At 40.8% G+C, this 16,911-nt stretch overlaps 1 protein-coding gene across 1 annotated transcript; it reads left to right on the top strand.

Moving 5' to 3' along the window:
• The first annotated feature begins 1,393 nt into the window (after window positions 1-1,393).
• Window positions 1,394-16,696, top strand: LOC123727837 (sodium-dependent neutral amino acid transporter B(0)AT1). Its single transcript, XM_082959713.1, has 12 exons — window positions 1,394-1,715; window positions 1,954-2,094; window positions 2,186-2,323; window positions 2,471-2,652; window positions 8,679-8,789; window positions 8,982-9,094; window positions 14,662-14,790; window positions 14,868-15,024; window positions 15,189-15,393; window positions 15,484-15,643; window positions 15,872-16,034; window positions 16,216-16,696. The coding sequence occupies exons 1-12, from the start codon at window positions 1,514-1,516 to the stop codon at window positions 16,462-16,464; spliced, it is 1,950 nt and encodes a 649-aa protein (XP_082815839.1). The 5' UTR covers window positions 1,394-1,513; the 3' UTR covers window positions 16,465-16,696.
• Window positions 16,697-16,911: the final 215 nt, after the last annotated feature.

Here is a 16,911-nt window from a genome sequence, read left to right as displayed (position 1 = left end):
TTAAGAACACCTGCTCTTTCCATGACGTAGACTGACCAGGTGAAAGACATGATCCTTTTTTCATGTCACTTGTTAAATCCACTCCTACTCAGTGTAGATGAAGGCGAGGCGACAGGTTAAAGAAGGATTTTTATGCCTTGAGACATGGATTGAGTATGTGTGCCATTCAGAGGGTCAATGGGCAAGACAAAATATTTAAGTGCCTTTGAACGGGGTATGGTAGTAGGTGTCAGGCGCACCGGTTTGTGTCAAGAACTCCAACGCTGCTGGGTTTTTCACACAACAGTTTCCCCTGTGTATCAAGAATAGTCCACCACCCAAAGAACTTCCAGCCAACTTGACACAACTGTGGGAAGCATTTAAGTTAACATGGGCCAGCATCCCTGTGGAATGCTTTTGACACCTTGTAGGATTCCATGCCCCAGTGAATTGAGGCTGTTCTGAGGGCATACTTTCATTCTGCAGCACTAGAGGGCAGAGTTAGCTATTCATCTGAAGTCATAAATTTCTCCTCTTCAAATGTAGTTCTCATTATTTCTTGCTGTAGTTTTTTATGAATCTCCACTGCTTTTGCTACTCTGTATTAGCTTGCTCTAACGAGGGTTTAGGTTCAGGTTGTTGTTTCTAAAAGGGTAGCATGGCCATCCTCCAACTAAATATTTCCTAATACATTTCAACTTATTTGACGGAGTTGATTGCACGATTGATTCTAATATGATGCCATTTCAATATGAATGGATACTGCTGTCAGGCCTGAGAGCCAATAGATGGTAGTGACTGGTCTGACCATGGATGTGCTGTACAGAGTCCACATGGGTGAGTTGGGAGGCTGCCCTCTTGAGATCAGTGTGCAGATTGTATATTTAAGCAATAAGGCCCGAGGGGGTGTGGTATTTGGGCAATATTCCACGGCTAAGGGTTGCTCTTAGGCACCATGCAACACGGTAAAAAGCAATGTTCTGATATACCACGGCTTTGAGCCAATCAGCATTCAGGGCTCGAACCACCCAGTTCATAATAATTCTTATGCCATGATCAAATCAAAACTTTGTGGATACAGAGAATCCCCATGAATAACACAGATAAAACAGCTAAAGTACTCTGTACAGTAACCAACAATAACATAATGATCCTCACCATCACAACCACCATCTAATTGGAGTTAGTTCTACTCTATAGAGAAGAACCCAACAGTATATTAGATACAAATAACAGTGTTGAATGTTGAACCTTCATTGGAATTGATACCACTCATAAAAGAGTCATAGAGATCGTTATCAGAGGCTAATGACTATAGATTACCATGGTGTACTAGCATGAGGCATACGGAATGGGGTTGTAGGCGTGTGCAATGCGCCTCACATCCATCCAAGACATTGATTATAATCGGAACAGTTTGCCCTTATAAATAGCCTCCTTTGAACAGTGGACAGATTACACATACATTGGACTCCATAGAAAGTAGTAATATTTTCAATTTCCATTGAGCCTGTCCATCTGCGTGGAAGGAACCATGAGGTGTTTACAGGTACCCAACCAAGGCCTGGAAGAAAGGATCCCTTCCTATGAGGAACTGGAAAAGCTGGAGAATGAGGAGGCTGGGGACAGACCCAAATGGGACAACAAGGCCCAGTACATGCTGACTATCGTAGGTTTCTGTGTGGGACTGGGGAACGTCTGGCGCTTCCCGTACCTTTGCCAGAGCCATGGGGGAGGTAGGTGTTGCTGAATGTGTTGTTGAGGAGTAGGGTTGCAGAATACCGGTAACTTTCCAATAATTGATGGGTCTTCCAGAAATCCTGGTTTGAAGATTCCCTTAATACAAAGGGGAATAAGCAGGAAATACAGACATTTTGGGAAAGTTACTGTAATTTTGCAACCCTGTGTTTCTTTATGTACATACAACAGCAACAGATAACCTCTCCTCCACCCTGCTTCTTGTTCTGTTCTCAGGTGCATTCATGATTCCTTTCCTGATCCTACTGGTTCTAGAAGGTGTTCCCCTGCTCCATCTGGAGTTTGCTATTGGTCAACGTCTAAGGAAAGGCAGTGTAGGTGTCTGGTCTGCCATCCATCCATACTTGACTGGCATTGGTAAGCAAAACACTCCATAGGAATTTAGACATGGGTAAAAATAGACCAAATCTCATTGGGCCACGGTGTTGTGTTGTGTTGTGTTCCATAGGCATTGGATCCATGTGTGTGTCCTTTCTGGTCAGCCTGTACTACAACACCATCATGGCCTGGGTGATGTGGTACTTCTTTAACTCCTTCCAAGATCCGCTGCCTTGGAGCCAATGTCCAGTCAATGCCAACATGACAGGTAAGGCATCCATAGGTAGCTAAGCTATAATGATGGAAAATTATTAACTTTATACACACCCCTTATTTCGTTTCCTGTAACTCTGTCTTCAATTGCTTCATTCTATTGTATTTTGCCATGTGAATGAATTAAATGAACTTTACCCAGGCCTGGTGTCAGAGTGTGAAAGAAGCTCTCCAGTGGATTACTATTGGTACAGAGAGACCCTGAACACCACCCCAGACATAGACAACGCAGGTGGGCTACAGTGGTGGATGGTCCTATGCCATGTGTCTGCCTGGGCGTTGCTGTTTATCTGCATAAGTCGAGGCATTGAGACTACTGGGAAGGTACGGCATAACCTCTGGACAGCAAATCACTTTATAATACTAAAGCAGCAGCAGCTGTCAATGTCAAAATGATCAAGGTTATGTTTATAGGCATTTGGTTATTGAAGCACTGAATCAATGTTTCCTTTTTATGATATTATAGCCATATACAAAAAATTACAGAATGATTTGTTTTACTATACTGAACAAAAATATAAATGCAGCATGCAACAATTTCAACAATTTTACTGAGTTATAGTTCACATAAGGAAATTAATTAATTGAAATAAATTCATTAGGCCCTAATCTATGGATTTCACATGACTGGGCAGGGGCGCAGCCACTTGAGAGCCAGGCACAGGCCCAGCCAATTACACGTATGTTAAGCCGATTGGGCATACTGCCATATTCTCTAAAATGACATGGTGGCTTATGGTAGAGAAATTAACATTCAACTCTCTGGCAACTGCTTTGGTGGCCATTCCTACAGTCAGCATCCAATTGTACGCTCCCTCAAAACTTGAGACATCTGTGGCATTGTGACAAAGCTGCACATTTTAGAGTGGCCTTTTATTGTCCCCAGCACAAGGTGTGCCTGTGTAATGATCATGCTGTTTAATTAGCTTCTTGATATGCCACACCTGTCAGGTGGATGGATTATCTTGGCAAAGGAGAAATGCTCAGTAACAGGGATGTAAACAAATGTATGCACAGAATTTGAGAGAAATAAGCTTTTTGTGCATTTGGAACATTTCTGGGAGCTTTGATTTCAGCTCACGAAACATGGGACCAACACTTTACATGCTGAGTTTATATTTTTGTTCAGTTTATATATTGATGCAATAAAGCATGTTACCATAGCACTCAAATGACCCAGCTGTTTTTAATAACAGCTTTGTTGACCTTTCTGACACCATTTCAACAGTGTAAACAGTTGTAGACAGTGTTCACGTTCTAATTTTAACGTATTTTATATATTTGTATTGCTTATTGTATTATATACTGTATATACAGTGAATGTCACCATGGTGCAAACCTGGACAGAAAACTGTTGTAGTTTGTACTTTATTTGAAAATACCAACTTTTCAAACACTCGAGGTAGACAAATATAGTTTATATAGAGTTTCAGCTAAAACACAAACAAATGTAGTATTTTGAATACCTCTCAGAAAACCAAATAATATTTGAAGGTATTTGAATATATTGCTGTCAAATATTTGATGAAGTATCCAAAAAATAAAACAGTTAGTTGAATTAGTCAAAATATTTTATTATAAGCATGTGGTTTGTAGGGCTCTTAGATATGAGTCGTAATTTAGCCTATAACCTAGAATGAAATACACGAGGGACATGGAATCACCGCAACATTAGACTAGACCACATTTGCAGCTTTAAACTAACAAATATATGTTCATAATGAGTGAGTCATAAGGTAATACAGTAACACATGACATTAAGTTCTTATACTTGTATAGTAACTTTGTCATTATTACAAGAAGAACATTGTTGTTAAATTTGACTTTGGCAGTTGATTTATAATTGAATAATAATGGAGTTATTACATAAGTGGAATAAGGAACAGTCACAATTCCTCTTGTGTACAGCAGTTACAAAAACACTCAGGTCATTGCTATCTGATTAAAATGCAATTGACAAAGTATTGTGTAACAACATGCTAATAAAATGTTGTTCCAAAAGTAATTAAAGTTTATTACACAGGTACAAGAACAGTTTAATGTTAAGTGTTACTGAGAAGCTAACAGTAACAAAGTACGGGCATTAAGTGTCGAAAGGAAACTAAATGTCCCAACTATAGACAAGGTAGGTGGAAAATCATGTTAGTTTGCATTCTGAGTAAACTATCCCTTTAAAGATGGTATAGTGTGTGTTTGACAAGAACACTTGCCCTCAGATGGACAAAGAGGTTCGAAGGTGTTTTTGCTAAGCATTCAACTTGCTGTTAGTAATGTTTGCAAATGGCTTTGAATTACTCTGCAGTATTTTCAGGTATCATAAAATGAATGGCAGCTTTCGACCTTTTCAGTAGCATGTTGAAGGAGTCATACAGTAGTTGAGCATCACAACTTATTTATACTTATCTGTACAAAATATCATTGATATATTTGGTTTTACTTGATTATGTGCACCTGGGGCAATGGACATACAAGAGAATGTACATTTACAAAATGTTCAGATAGAAATGTATCATGTAGATCAAATATATGACTGTCAGATAAATTGGAATAGTATAGGGCATTGTGTGTTGTCTATTCATTCTATTTATATCTTCAACATGCAGTTATAGATACAGCCCTGCCAGTTGAAGGCAGCCAATCCAATAGTTTCAGAAAAATAGTCACTTCCTGAGATCTGTATTCAAATAGTAAAACAATTAAATCTATATTCAAATTGTTGTAGTCACCTCCAAAGTAACTATTTGTTACCCCAGAATTAGTTGTACTTTCCACAAAGCATAGTTAAAATTATAGTTATCCTAGGTCTGACATGGTGACATATCAGTAGTATATCACCCTAATGACATATCAGTAGTATATCACTCTAATGACATACACTGTAACTCATATATCTCAGCTTCTGTGACATTAAACTGCAATCGTAATATGTGATTATTTTATGTATCCATAGTGACATATATTTAACTAATGTCAGCTTGCGTAACATATTTACAATAGTTATACACTACCGGTCAAAAGTTTTAGAACACCTACTCATTCAAAGGTTTTTCTTTATTTTTACTCGTTTCTACATTGTAGAATAGTGAAGAATAGTGAAGACATCAACACTAAGAAATAACACATATGAAATCATGTAGTAACCAAAAAAGTGTTAAAGAAATCTAAATATATTTTACATTTGAGATTCTTCAAATAGCCACCCTTTGCCTCGATGACAGCTTTGCACACTCTTTGCATTCTCTCAACCAGCTTCATGAGATAGTCACCTGGAATGCATTAGAATTAACAGGTGTGCCTTGTTAAAAGTGAATTTGTGGAATTTCTTTCCTTCTTAAAACCTCTTAAGGATCTGACCCTTTAAAACAAAATGTTTTGCCTAAAATGACATACCCAAATCTAACTGCCTGTAGCAGGACCTGAAGCAAGTATATGAATATTCTTGATACCATTTAAAAGGAAACACTTTGAAGTTTGTGTAAATGTGAATTAATGTAGGAGAATACAACACATTAGATTTGGTAAAAGATAATACAAAGAAAAAAACATGCGTTTTTGTTTTGTTTTTGTACCATCATCTTTGAAAGGCAAGAGAAAGGCCATAATGTATTATTCCAGCCCAGCCGCAATTTAGATGTTGGCCACTAGATGGCAGCAGATTATGTGCCAAGTTTTAGACTTATCCAATGAACCATTGCATATCTGTTCAAAATGTTGTATCAAGGCTACCCAAATGTTCATCATTGTGCACTCTCCTCAAACAATAGCACGGCATACTTTCACTGTAATAGCTACTGTAAATTGGACAGAGCAGTTAGATAAACAAGAATTGATGCTTTCTGCCGATATCAGATATGTCTATGTCGTGGGATTTTTTTTTATTACTTACAACTTCATGCTAATCACATTAGCCTACGTTAGCTCAACCATCCCGCGGTGGGGACTCCAATCCCGTAGAGGTTAATGCGTTTGAGCAAATCTGAAGAGAGCCCTATTTGTTAAAAAACGAAGTCCATATTATGACAAGAACAGCTCAAATAAGCAAAGAGAAATGACAGTCCATCATTACTTTAAGACATGAAGGTCAGTCAATCAGGAAAGTGTAAAGAACTTTGAAAGTTTCTTCAAGTGCAGTCGCAAAAACCATCAAGCGCTATGAAGAAACTGGCTCTCATGAGGAACGCCACAGGAATGGAAGACCCAGAGTTACCTCTGCCGCAGAGGATAAATTCATTAGAGTTAACAGCCTCAGAAATTACAGGCAAAATAAATGCTTCACAGAGTTCAAGTAACAGACACATCTCAACATTAACTGTTCAGATGAGACTGTGTGAATCAGGCCTTCATGTTGAACTGTGCAAAGAAACCACTACTAAAGGACACCAATAATAAGAAGAGACTTGCTTGGGCCAAGAAACACGAGCAATGGACATTAGACCGGTGGATATCTGTTCTTTGGTCTGGAGTCCAAATTGGTGATATTTGGTTCCAACCGCTGTGTCTTTGTGAGACGCGGTGTGGGAGAACGGATGATCTTCGGATGTGTATTTCCTACCATAAAGCATGGAGGAGGAGGTGTTATGGTGTGGGGGTGCTTTGCTGGTGGCACTGTCTGTGATTTATTTACAATTTAAGACACATTTAACGAGTATGGCTAACCACAGCGTTCTGCAGCGATACACCATCCGATCTGGTTTGGGCTTAGTGGGACTATCATTTGTTTTTCAACAGGACAATGACCCAACACACCTCCAGGCTGTGTAAGAGCTATTTGACCAAGAAGGAGAGTGATGGAGTGCTTCATCAGATGACCTGGCCTCCAACAATCCCCCGATCTCAACCAAATTGAGATGGTTTGGGATGAGTCGGACCGCGGAGTGAAGGAAAAACAGCCAACAAGTGCTCAGCATATGTGGGAACTCCTTCAAGACTGTTGGAAAAGCATTCCAGGTGAAGCTGGTTGAGAGAATGCCAAGAGTGTGTAAAAGCTGTCATCAAGGCAAACAGTGGCTATTTGAAGAATCTCAAATATAAAATATATTTTGATTTGTTTAACACTTTTTTGGTTACTACATGATTCCATATGTGTTATTTAGTTTTGATGTCTTCACTATTATTCTACAATGTAGAAAATAGTAAACCCTTGAATGAGTAGGTGTTCTAAAACTTTTGACTGATAGTGTATGTCACTATTTTGACATATACTAATAAGTCCATGTTGGTATATTTGCTATAATAGTACACAAAACAGTAACTGTCCAATTTCATAACAACATCCCGCTCTCCTCCCATTAGGCTGTGTATATCACCGCAACATTACCCTGTGGTCTCCTCCCATTAGGCTGTGTATATCACCTCAACATTACCCTGTGGTCTCCTCCCATTAGGCTGTGTATATCACTGCAACATTACCCTGTGGTCTCATCCCATTAGGCTGTGTATATCACCTCAACATTACCCTGTGGTCTCCTCCCATTAGGCTGTGTATATCACCTCAACATTACCCTGTGGTCTCCTCCCATTAGGCTGTGTATATCACTGCAACATTACCCTGTGGTCTCCTCCCATTAGGCTGTGTATATCACCGCAACATTACCCTGTGATCTCCTCCCAATAGGCTGTGTAGATCACCTCAACATTACCCTGTGGTCTCCTCCCATTAGGCTGTGTATATCACCGCAACATTACCCTGTGGTTTCCTCCCATTAGGCTGTGTATATCACCTCAACATTACCCTGTGGTCTCCTCCCATTAGGCTGTGTATATCACCACAACATTACCCTGTGGTTTCCTCCCATTAGGCTGTGTATATCACCTCAACATTACCCTGTGGTCTCCTCCCATTAGGCTGTGTATATCACCGCAACATTACCCTGTGGTTTCCTCCCAATAGGCTGTGTAGATCACCTCAACATTACCCTGTGGTCTCCTCCCATTAGGCTGTGTATATCACCTCAACATTACCCTGTGGTCTCCTCCCATTAGGCTGTGTATATCACCTCAACATTACCCTGTGGTTTCCTCCCATTAGGCTGTGTATATCACCTCAACATTACCCTGTGGTTTCCTCCCATTAGGCTGTGTATATCACCTCAACATTACCCAGTGGTCTCCTCCCATTAGGCTGTGTATATCACCTGAACATTACCCAGTGGTTTCCTCCCATTAGGCTGTGTATATCACCGCAACATTACCCAGTGGTCTCCTCCCATTAGGCTGTGTACATCACTGCAACATTACCCTGTGGTCTGCTCCCATTAGGCTGTGTATATCACCGCAACATTACCCTGTGGTTTCCTCCCATTAGGCTGTGTATATCACCTCAACATTACCCTGTGGTCTCCTCCCATTAGGCTGTGTATATCACCTCAACATTACCTTATGTGGTGCTGACCATCTTTCTGATCAGAGGCTTGACCTTGAAAGGCTCTTTGAATGGAGTGAAGTTCCTCTTCACCCCAGATGTGAGTAGTTTACATTACTATCCCGTCATCGAACAAAAGTATTTATTCTAAGTATATAATATTCCAAGTTCAGCCACAGATCCAGATCCACGTAGAGTGCATCTAAGGCCTTTTAGCTAGCGTTAATATATGAGGTAGTATGAATCAAAATGACACGCCTAACAACTTTTCTCTGGGTGTGTGTTTCTCCAGATGAATGAACTAATGAACCCAACTACTTGGCTTGATGCGGGTGCCCAGGTTTTCTATTCATTCTCTTTGGCCTTTGGAGGTCTTCTGTCTTTCTCCAGCTACAACTCAGTGCAGTAAGTCCATACTGCTTGCTAATAACTACTAAATGACTTGTTGTTCACATCCCAGTTGAGACATTAAATCAATTCAAGACATATCATAACTTGTACATAACCACTGCAAGCTTAGGACCCAGTCCTACCTACCTCAAAGTGAGCACGCTTAACTTTCATCGTAAAATATTTTATTGACATTAATGCAGCCAAGATTTATGCAAAAGTCAAAGTTATGCTGCAATATATCTAGTTTAGATTCAGTCCTTATGGCTGGTTTCTGATTGGGAATGACAGTTGAACTAGATTCCACCCTTATGGCTGGATTCTGATGGGGTACGACAGTTGAACTAGATTCAACTCTTATGACTGGATTCTGATGGGGTACGACAGTTGAACTAGATTCAACTCTTATGACTGGATTCTGATGGGGTACGACAGTTGAACTAGATTCAACTCTTATGACTGGATTCTGATGGGGTACGACAGTTGAACTAGATTCAACTCTTATGACTGGATTCTGATGGGGTACGACAGTTGAACTAGATTCAACTCTTATGACTGGATTCTGATGGGGTACGACAGTTGAACTAGATTCAACCCTTATGGCTGGATTCTGATGGGGTACGACAGTTGAACTACATTCAAGCCTTATGGCTGGATACTAATGGAGTATGACAGTTAAACTAGATTAAAATCTTATGGCTGGATTCTGATGGGGTACGACAGTTGAACAAGATTCAAACCTTATGGCTGGATTCTGATGGGGTACGACAGTTGAACTAGATTCAAATCTTATGGCTGGATTCTGATGGGGTACGACAGTTGAACTAGATTCAAACCTTATGGCTGGATACTAATGGAGTATGACAGTTGAACTAGATTCAAATCTTATGGCTGGATACTGATGGGGTACGACAGTTGAACTAGATTCAAACCTTATGGCTGGATTCTGATGGGGTATGACAGTTGAACTAGATTCAACCCTTATGGCTGGATTCTGATGGGGTACGACAGTTGAACTAGATTCAAGCCTTATGGCTGGATTCTGATGGGGTACGACAGTTGAACTAGATTAATTCCTTATGGCTGGATTCTGATGGGGTACGACAGTTGCACTAGATTCAACCCTTATGGCTGGATTCTGATGGGGTACGACAGTTGAACTAGATTCAAATCTTATGGCTGGATACTGATGGGGTACGACAGTTGAACTAGATTCAAACCTTATGGCTGGATTCTGATGGGGTACGACAGTTGAACTAGATTAATTCATTATGGCTGGATTCTGATGGGGTACGACAGTTGAACTAGATTCAAACCTTATGGCTGGATTCTGATGGGGTACGACAGTTGAACTAGATTCAAACCTTATAGCTGGATTCTGATGGGGTACGACAGTTGAACTAGATTAATTCATTATGGCTGGATTCTGATGGGGTACGACAGTTGAACTAGATTCAAATCTTATAGCTGGATTCTGATGGGGTACGACAGTTGAACTAGATTCAAACTTTATGGCTGGATTCTGATGGCTGGATTCTTAATGTGTTCTATCTTTCCAGTAATAACTGTGAACAGCCATTCCAGATTGGTCCTTTAATGCAGCGGTCCCCAACCTTTTTTGGGCCACGGACTGGTTTAATGTCAGACAATATTTTCACGGACCAGCCTTTATGGTGTGGCGGATAAATACACAAAATAAAATGATACGACCGGCATAAAAACTGTGGTAATTTTTAAATATAATAATAAACGTGAATCCACTGTGTCCTCGTATGCAACTTTATTAGCAGCGTCCTCGTAACATCGCACCAACAACATAACATGAGTAACATCCTCTCTGCCCCCTAACACTCTCTGGTCGCTATGGTAATGTTTAAACATGCCTTAAAAATAAGATACAACACAAAAACAAATATAAAGTGCATGAAAAATACAACTCACCATAACGCTAAATCAGTGGGAGCCCTGAGCTTGTTTCTCTGCAACGAGACGGTCCCATCTAGGGGTAATGGGAGACAATGACACCCGAAGTGTGTTGCTTATGTCCAGTCTACTCTGTAATTTTGTTTTGGTTGCTGTCACTGCAGAAAATCCCGCTTCACACAAATAGGATGTCGGAAATGGCAACAGGGTTTTCAGTGCTGTTGTGGCGATCTCAGGGTATTCTGCCGTGACTTTAATCCAGAACACCGGCAGAGTTGTTGTCTCGAACATACTTTTAAGGCCGCCATCATTTGCGATCTCCAGCAGTTGATCTTCTTCTTGCATAGACATGCTGGATTCACCTGGTTTGTTGACAAATGGGTCGCGGATCCATTCCTTGGCAGTTCGTGGGTCTTTTGTGGTTGGGAAGTAGCGCTCAAACTCTTTTAAAAGCAAAGACTGTTGATTGTGCACCAGCTGGGACAATGAAGACTCGGGCTCAGTCTCTTCCAAAATCCCCGCGAAAGTTTGAAACATGTCAAATATACCTCTGTTCACGCGCCATCCCCACAAATCCAGTTTGGCTTTAAATGCAGCTACTTTATCTGCCAACTTGAAGACAGTTGTCATTTTCCCCTGAAGTGACCGATTGAGTTCATTGAGCAGGTTGAATATGTCGCGAGTTTTGCGACCCATTCCTCGTCACTGAAATGTGCAGCCAGCGGTGACTTTTTTTCTGAGAGAAATCTCTGCAGCGGCTCTCGTAATTCAAACACTCTGGCCAGCGATCTCCCTCGGGATAACCATCTTATTTCTGTGTATAAGAGAAGGTGTCTGTGTTTCGCGTTCATCTCCTCACAAAGCTGCTCGAACAGGCGTGAGTTAAGGGCGTGTGCTTTGATGTGGTTAATAACTTTAACGACATCATTCAATACGCTGTTAAGTTTCGGTGGTATTTTTCGGCTAGCCAGCATTTCCCTGTGAATGACACAATGCGTAGACTCACATTCAGGTGCAACCTCCTTAATCCGAGTAGTTAAACCAGACAGCCGTCCGGTCATGGCAGCAGCTCCATCTGTGCATATGCCGACACAAAAGGACCATTTCAGTTTTCCTGATATATAATCATCCAGCGACTTGAATACTTCTGCGGCTGTGGTTTTGGTTGGCAACGATAGCGCACATAACATATCCTCATGCACATCCTCCTGATAAAGATATCGCACATAAACAAGTAGTATTGCCTTGTTGTCAAGATCTGTAGACTCGTCAACCTGGAGTGCGTACCACGGTGATGTATTAATCCTCTCCAACAATTGTGTCTCAATGTCCTCTGCTATTTCCTCAATGCTCCGAGTGACGGTGGTAGCCGAAAGAGGCACATGTGCTATCTTTTTAACAGCAGCCTCTCCTAGAAGTTCACGGCAAATGTCTTTAGTGGTGGGCAGGATCAATTCTTCCTCAGTGGTGAATGGCTTCTTAGCCTTAGCAATACGATTAGCCACCAAGTATGATGCTCTCAGTGCACTCGCATTTGTTGGTGTGGTGGCCCTCAGTAATTGCTTCTGTCCTTCTTGTTCATGCTCTTTTCTTTCAAAATACTCCGAAGGCTTGTCTTTTAATGCAGGGTGCTTGGTCTCCAAGTGGCGAAGCAGTTTTGAAGGCTTCATTGCCTCATTAGAGAGCCGGTCGCCGCATATTATGCAGAGCGGGCTTGGTGCGCGGGAATCACCTGTCGCGATAAATCCATATTTTAAGTAGGACTCCTGGTATTGTTTGTTAATTTCTATGGGCTACGTGGGACGCTAGCATCCCACCTGCGGGACACAGCCAGTGAAATATCAGGGCGGCAAATACAAAAACAACAAAATGTCATAATTCAATTCTTTCTCAAACATACAACTATTTTACACCATTTTAAAGATACACTTCTCCTTGATGTAACCACATTGTCTGATTTCAAAAAGGCTTTACAGCGAAAGCAAAACATTAGATTATGTTAGGAGAGTACATAGACAAAAATAATCACACAGCCATTTCACAAGCAAGGACATGTGTCAATAAAACCCAAAACACAGCTAAATGAAGCACTAACCTTTGACGATCTTCATCAGATGACACTCCTAGGACATTATGTTACACAATACATCTATATTTTGTTCGATAAAGTTCATATTTATATCCAAAAACAGAATTTTACATTGGCGCGTGATGTTCAGAAAATGTATTCCCACCAAAATGTCCGGTGAATGTGCACATCAATTTACAAAAATACTCATCATAAACGTTGACAAAATATATAACAATTATTTAAAGAATTATAGTTGGACTACTCCTGGAGGCAACCACTGTGTCAGATTTTAAAATAGCTTTACGGAGAAAGCACATTTTTCAATATTCTGAGTACATAGCTCAGCCATCACGGTGAGCTATTCAGACACCCGCCAAGTTCGGGGCAACCTAAACTCAGAATTAGTATTAGAAATATTCTCTTACCTTTGCTGATCTTCGTCAGAATGCACTCCCAGGACTGCTACTTCCACAAGAAAGGTTGTTTTTGTTCGAAATAATCCATATTTATGTCCAAATACCTCCGTTTTCTTTGTGCGTACAGATCACTTATCCAAAGGCATAATGCGCGAGTGCGGAACGAGAGACGAAAAGTCAAAATGTTCCATTACCGTACTTAGAAGCATGTCAAACGCTGTTTAAATCAATCTTTATGGTATTTTTCACGTAAAATTGCGATAATATTCCAACCGGACAAAAGCATATTCATTCAAGAAGAAAAAGAAGGAGCGGCACGCTCGCGGGACCGAGCATATCCAATCGCTTTGTTGCCAGGCAGACCACTCAGTGAATGAGCTCCTATACTCTGCCCAGTGACAGGAGAATGCTCAAACCACTTTCTGAAGGCTTTAGACAGCCAATGGAAGCCTTAGGAAGTGCAACGTCCCCCACAGACACTGTAGTTTCGATAGAGATTCAAAAGAAGAACTACAATTCTCAGACTTTCCACTTCCTGCTTGGAATTTTCTCAGGTTTTTGCCTGCCATATGAGTTCTGTTATACTCACAGACACCATTCAAACAGTTTTAGAAACTTCAGAGTGTTTTCTATCCAAATCTACTAATAATATGCATATTTTAGTTTCTGGGCCAGAGTAGTAACCTGTTTAAATTGGGTACGTTTTTCATCCGGCCGTGAAAATACTGCCCCCTAGCCCAGAGAGGTTAAATGCAGCTTGCATTTTTCTTGGAAGTCGTAGGCTCTTCTTCTGTCTCCTCACTGGGCCTTTTCCACTTCGCAAAGAAACTTTCCAAAGACGTTTGTTTTTTACTCATTTTGCTAGCTTGTGGGTTTAATTTTAGCGGCAACGTATCACGTGACCGAGACAAGCGACAAGAGTGAGTCATAGACGGATGTAACAGAGGGAATCCGGTCATTTTTCTAAATAAAACATCGTTCAGACTCAGATAATAAATAAAACGGAAATAATGTAAGTTATTTATTCTTTCTCTGCGGCCCGGTACCAAATGACCCACGGACCGGTACCGGTCCGGGGGTTGGGGACCGCTGCTTTAATGTGTTCTATCTTTCCAGTAATAACTGTGAACAGCCATTCCAGATTGGTCCTTTAATGTGTTCTATCTTTCCAGTAATAACTGTGAACAGGATGCAGTCATCATCTCTATCGTGAACGGAGCCACTGCTGTCTACGCTGCAACAGTCATTTACACCATCATTGGTTTCCGAGCCACAGAGAAGTTTGATGACTGTATTACTGGGTATGTACCTATACTAGAATTAAACTAGAGTTGTTGCATGAAGATATGAACTACCCTCTAAATAAATGTTTTTGCAGAAATATCCTGTCACTGCTGAATACATTTGATCTCCCAGAGGGAAACGTCACTGAAAGCAACTATGATCAGGTTCTTCATAATCTCAATGGAACATATCCAGAAGTCATTCAGGGGCTCAACTTGAAGACCTGTGACTTGAATTCTTTCCTTAGTGAGGTGATTCAATCATTTTTATAAAAGGGTACCTGAATGTAAAGTGTTACCAATATTTCTATAAGGTTTGGTGAGATGGATACAACACAAGTGGAGTATATGAGGCTTACTGTAAATATATCTTAGTTGCTAGGCTTCTGATTCATTCTCTCCTTGTGTTGCTACAGGGGGTTGAAGGAACTGGTCTGGCCTTTATCGTGTTCACAGAGGCCATCACTAAGATGCCTGTATCTCCTGTTTGGTCAGTCTTGTTCTTCATCATGCTCTTCTGTCTCGGCCTGTCCTCCATGTTTGGCAATATCGAAGGAGTTCTGGTACCACTTCAGGACCTGGGGGTTTTCCCCAAGAGTTGGCCCAAAGAAGCCATCGCTGGTGAGATGAGACAAAGACATATGTTCCTTACACCATTTGAAGGATGGAGATCCCTTTGTTAAATATCTTTAGCTTCTTCTTCTGTTACAGGGATAACATGTGTCCTCTGCTGCATTGTTGGACTGATATTTGTCCAAGGCTCAGGGAACTACTGGCTGTCACTCTTTGACAGCTATGGCGGGTCCATTCCTCTGCTGATCATTGCATTCTGTGAGATGGTCGGGGTTGTGTACCTCTATGGTATTGATAGGTGAGTAATAAATTCATTCTGTGAGATGGTTGATGTTCTGTACATCTGTGGTATTGAAAGGTGAGTAATACATTCATTCAGTGAGATGTTGGGGGTTACGTTACACTAGGGCATTGACAGGTTAGTATAGAAACCAAATTCTGTTGATTAACATGGTCCTTACATTCACCATAGATTCATTAGAGTCTGGGCACTAATGAATGTTGACTATGTATGTTATTCTAACAGGTTCAACGATGATATTGAGTTCATGATCGGCCACAAGCCCAACCTCTTCTGGCAGATCACATGGAGATTTGTCAGCCCCGCCATCATGTTTGTCATCTTTGTGTTCTACTTTATCACGAAAGTCCAAGAAACACCCATGTACAAAGCCTGGAACCCTGAATCGGTAAAGTTTCACTTTGTTGTCAGTGGCCAAATTAGTTACGAAATTAAGAGATTTCCACTTGCTAATAGTAAATCAACCTGTATTCACATGTTCTCTATTGGGTGTTTGAAAAGATCTCACTAGACAGTGGCATCAGTAGCCTATAAACACACTTAACAAGGTTATTACTGTTTCTTCACAGGACAACTTCCCTACATTGGAGGAGAAGGAATATCCAACCTGGATCTTTGCTATAATCTTCATCCTGGCAGGAATCCCAGGTCTTTCTGTACCTCTTACGGCTGTTTACAAATGTTTGAGGAACCGCTGCTGCAAGAAGGATAATGAGTTTAAACAAGATGACTTAAACACTATTGCAAAACAAGTTCACCTGACGGATGAGGCTACTAAGAACAAACCAGACATCCCAGAGACAGCAGATGGAAGATAGTGATCAAATCACTAGTCCCATTGTTGTTTTCCTGACAGGCCTCCATTTGTTTAATTCATGCCACTGATAGCTGAAAGGAGTAGATACGTTTGATAGTTTTACACTACAAGTTTTACACTACAAGGTTGAATGGAATGAGGTATGGCAGAAAAGCCATTAAAGCTTACATTGATTGACACATTGTTGTAATTTTTGTGCTGAAAAGTCAACATTAAACTAAATTATATCCCTTGTTCTTGTTATGTTCTTGTTATAGTATAGTCCTCGGGGATTACCATTCAGTGTGTAGTTCTGGTCTTGTTATAGTATAGTCCTCGGGGATTACCATTCAGTGTGTAGTTCTGGTCTTGTTATAGTATAGTCCTCGGGGATTACCATTCAGTGTGTAGTTCTGGTCTTGTTATAGTATAGTCCTCGGGGATTACCATTCAGTGTGTAGTTCTGGTC

The sequence above is a fragment of the Salmo salar genome, chromosome 02, assembly GCF_965601325.2.
Source record: "Salmo salar chromosome 02, fSalSal1, whole genome shotgun sequence".
Lineage (NCBI taxonomy): Eukaryota > Metazoa > Chordata > Actinopteri > Salmoniformes > Salmonidae > Salmo > Salmo salar.
This window is presented reverse-complemented; position numbering and strand designations above follow the sequence as displayed.

Bases quoted from the DNA above. Each gene is read 5' to 3' on its own strand.
- LOC123727837 (XM_082959713.1), top strand. From the start codon at position 1,514: ATGAGGTGTTTACAGGTACCCAACCAAGGCCTGGAAGAAAGGATCCCT. The intron at 2,324-2,470 runs GTAAGGCATCCA...AACTTTACCCAG, and splicing joins AGTCAATGCCAACATGACAG to GCCTGGTGTCAGAGTGTGAA. The intron at 8,790-8,981 runs GTGAGTAGTTTA...GTGTTTCTCCAG, and splicing joins AGTTCCTCTTCACCCCAGAT to ATGAATGAACTAATGAACCC.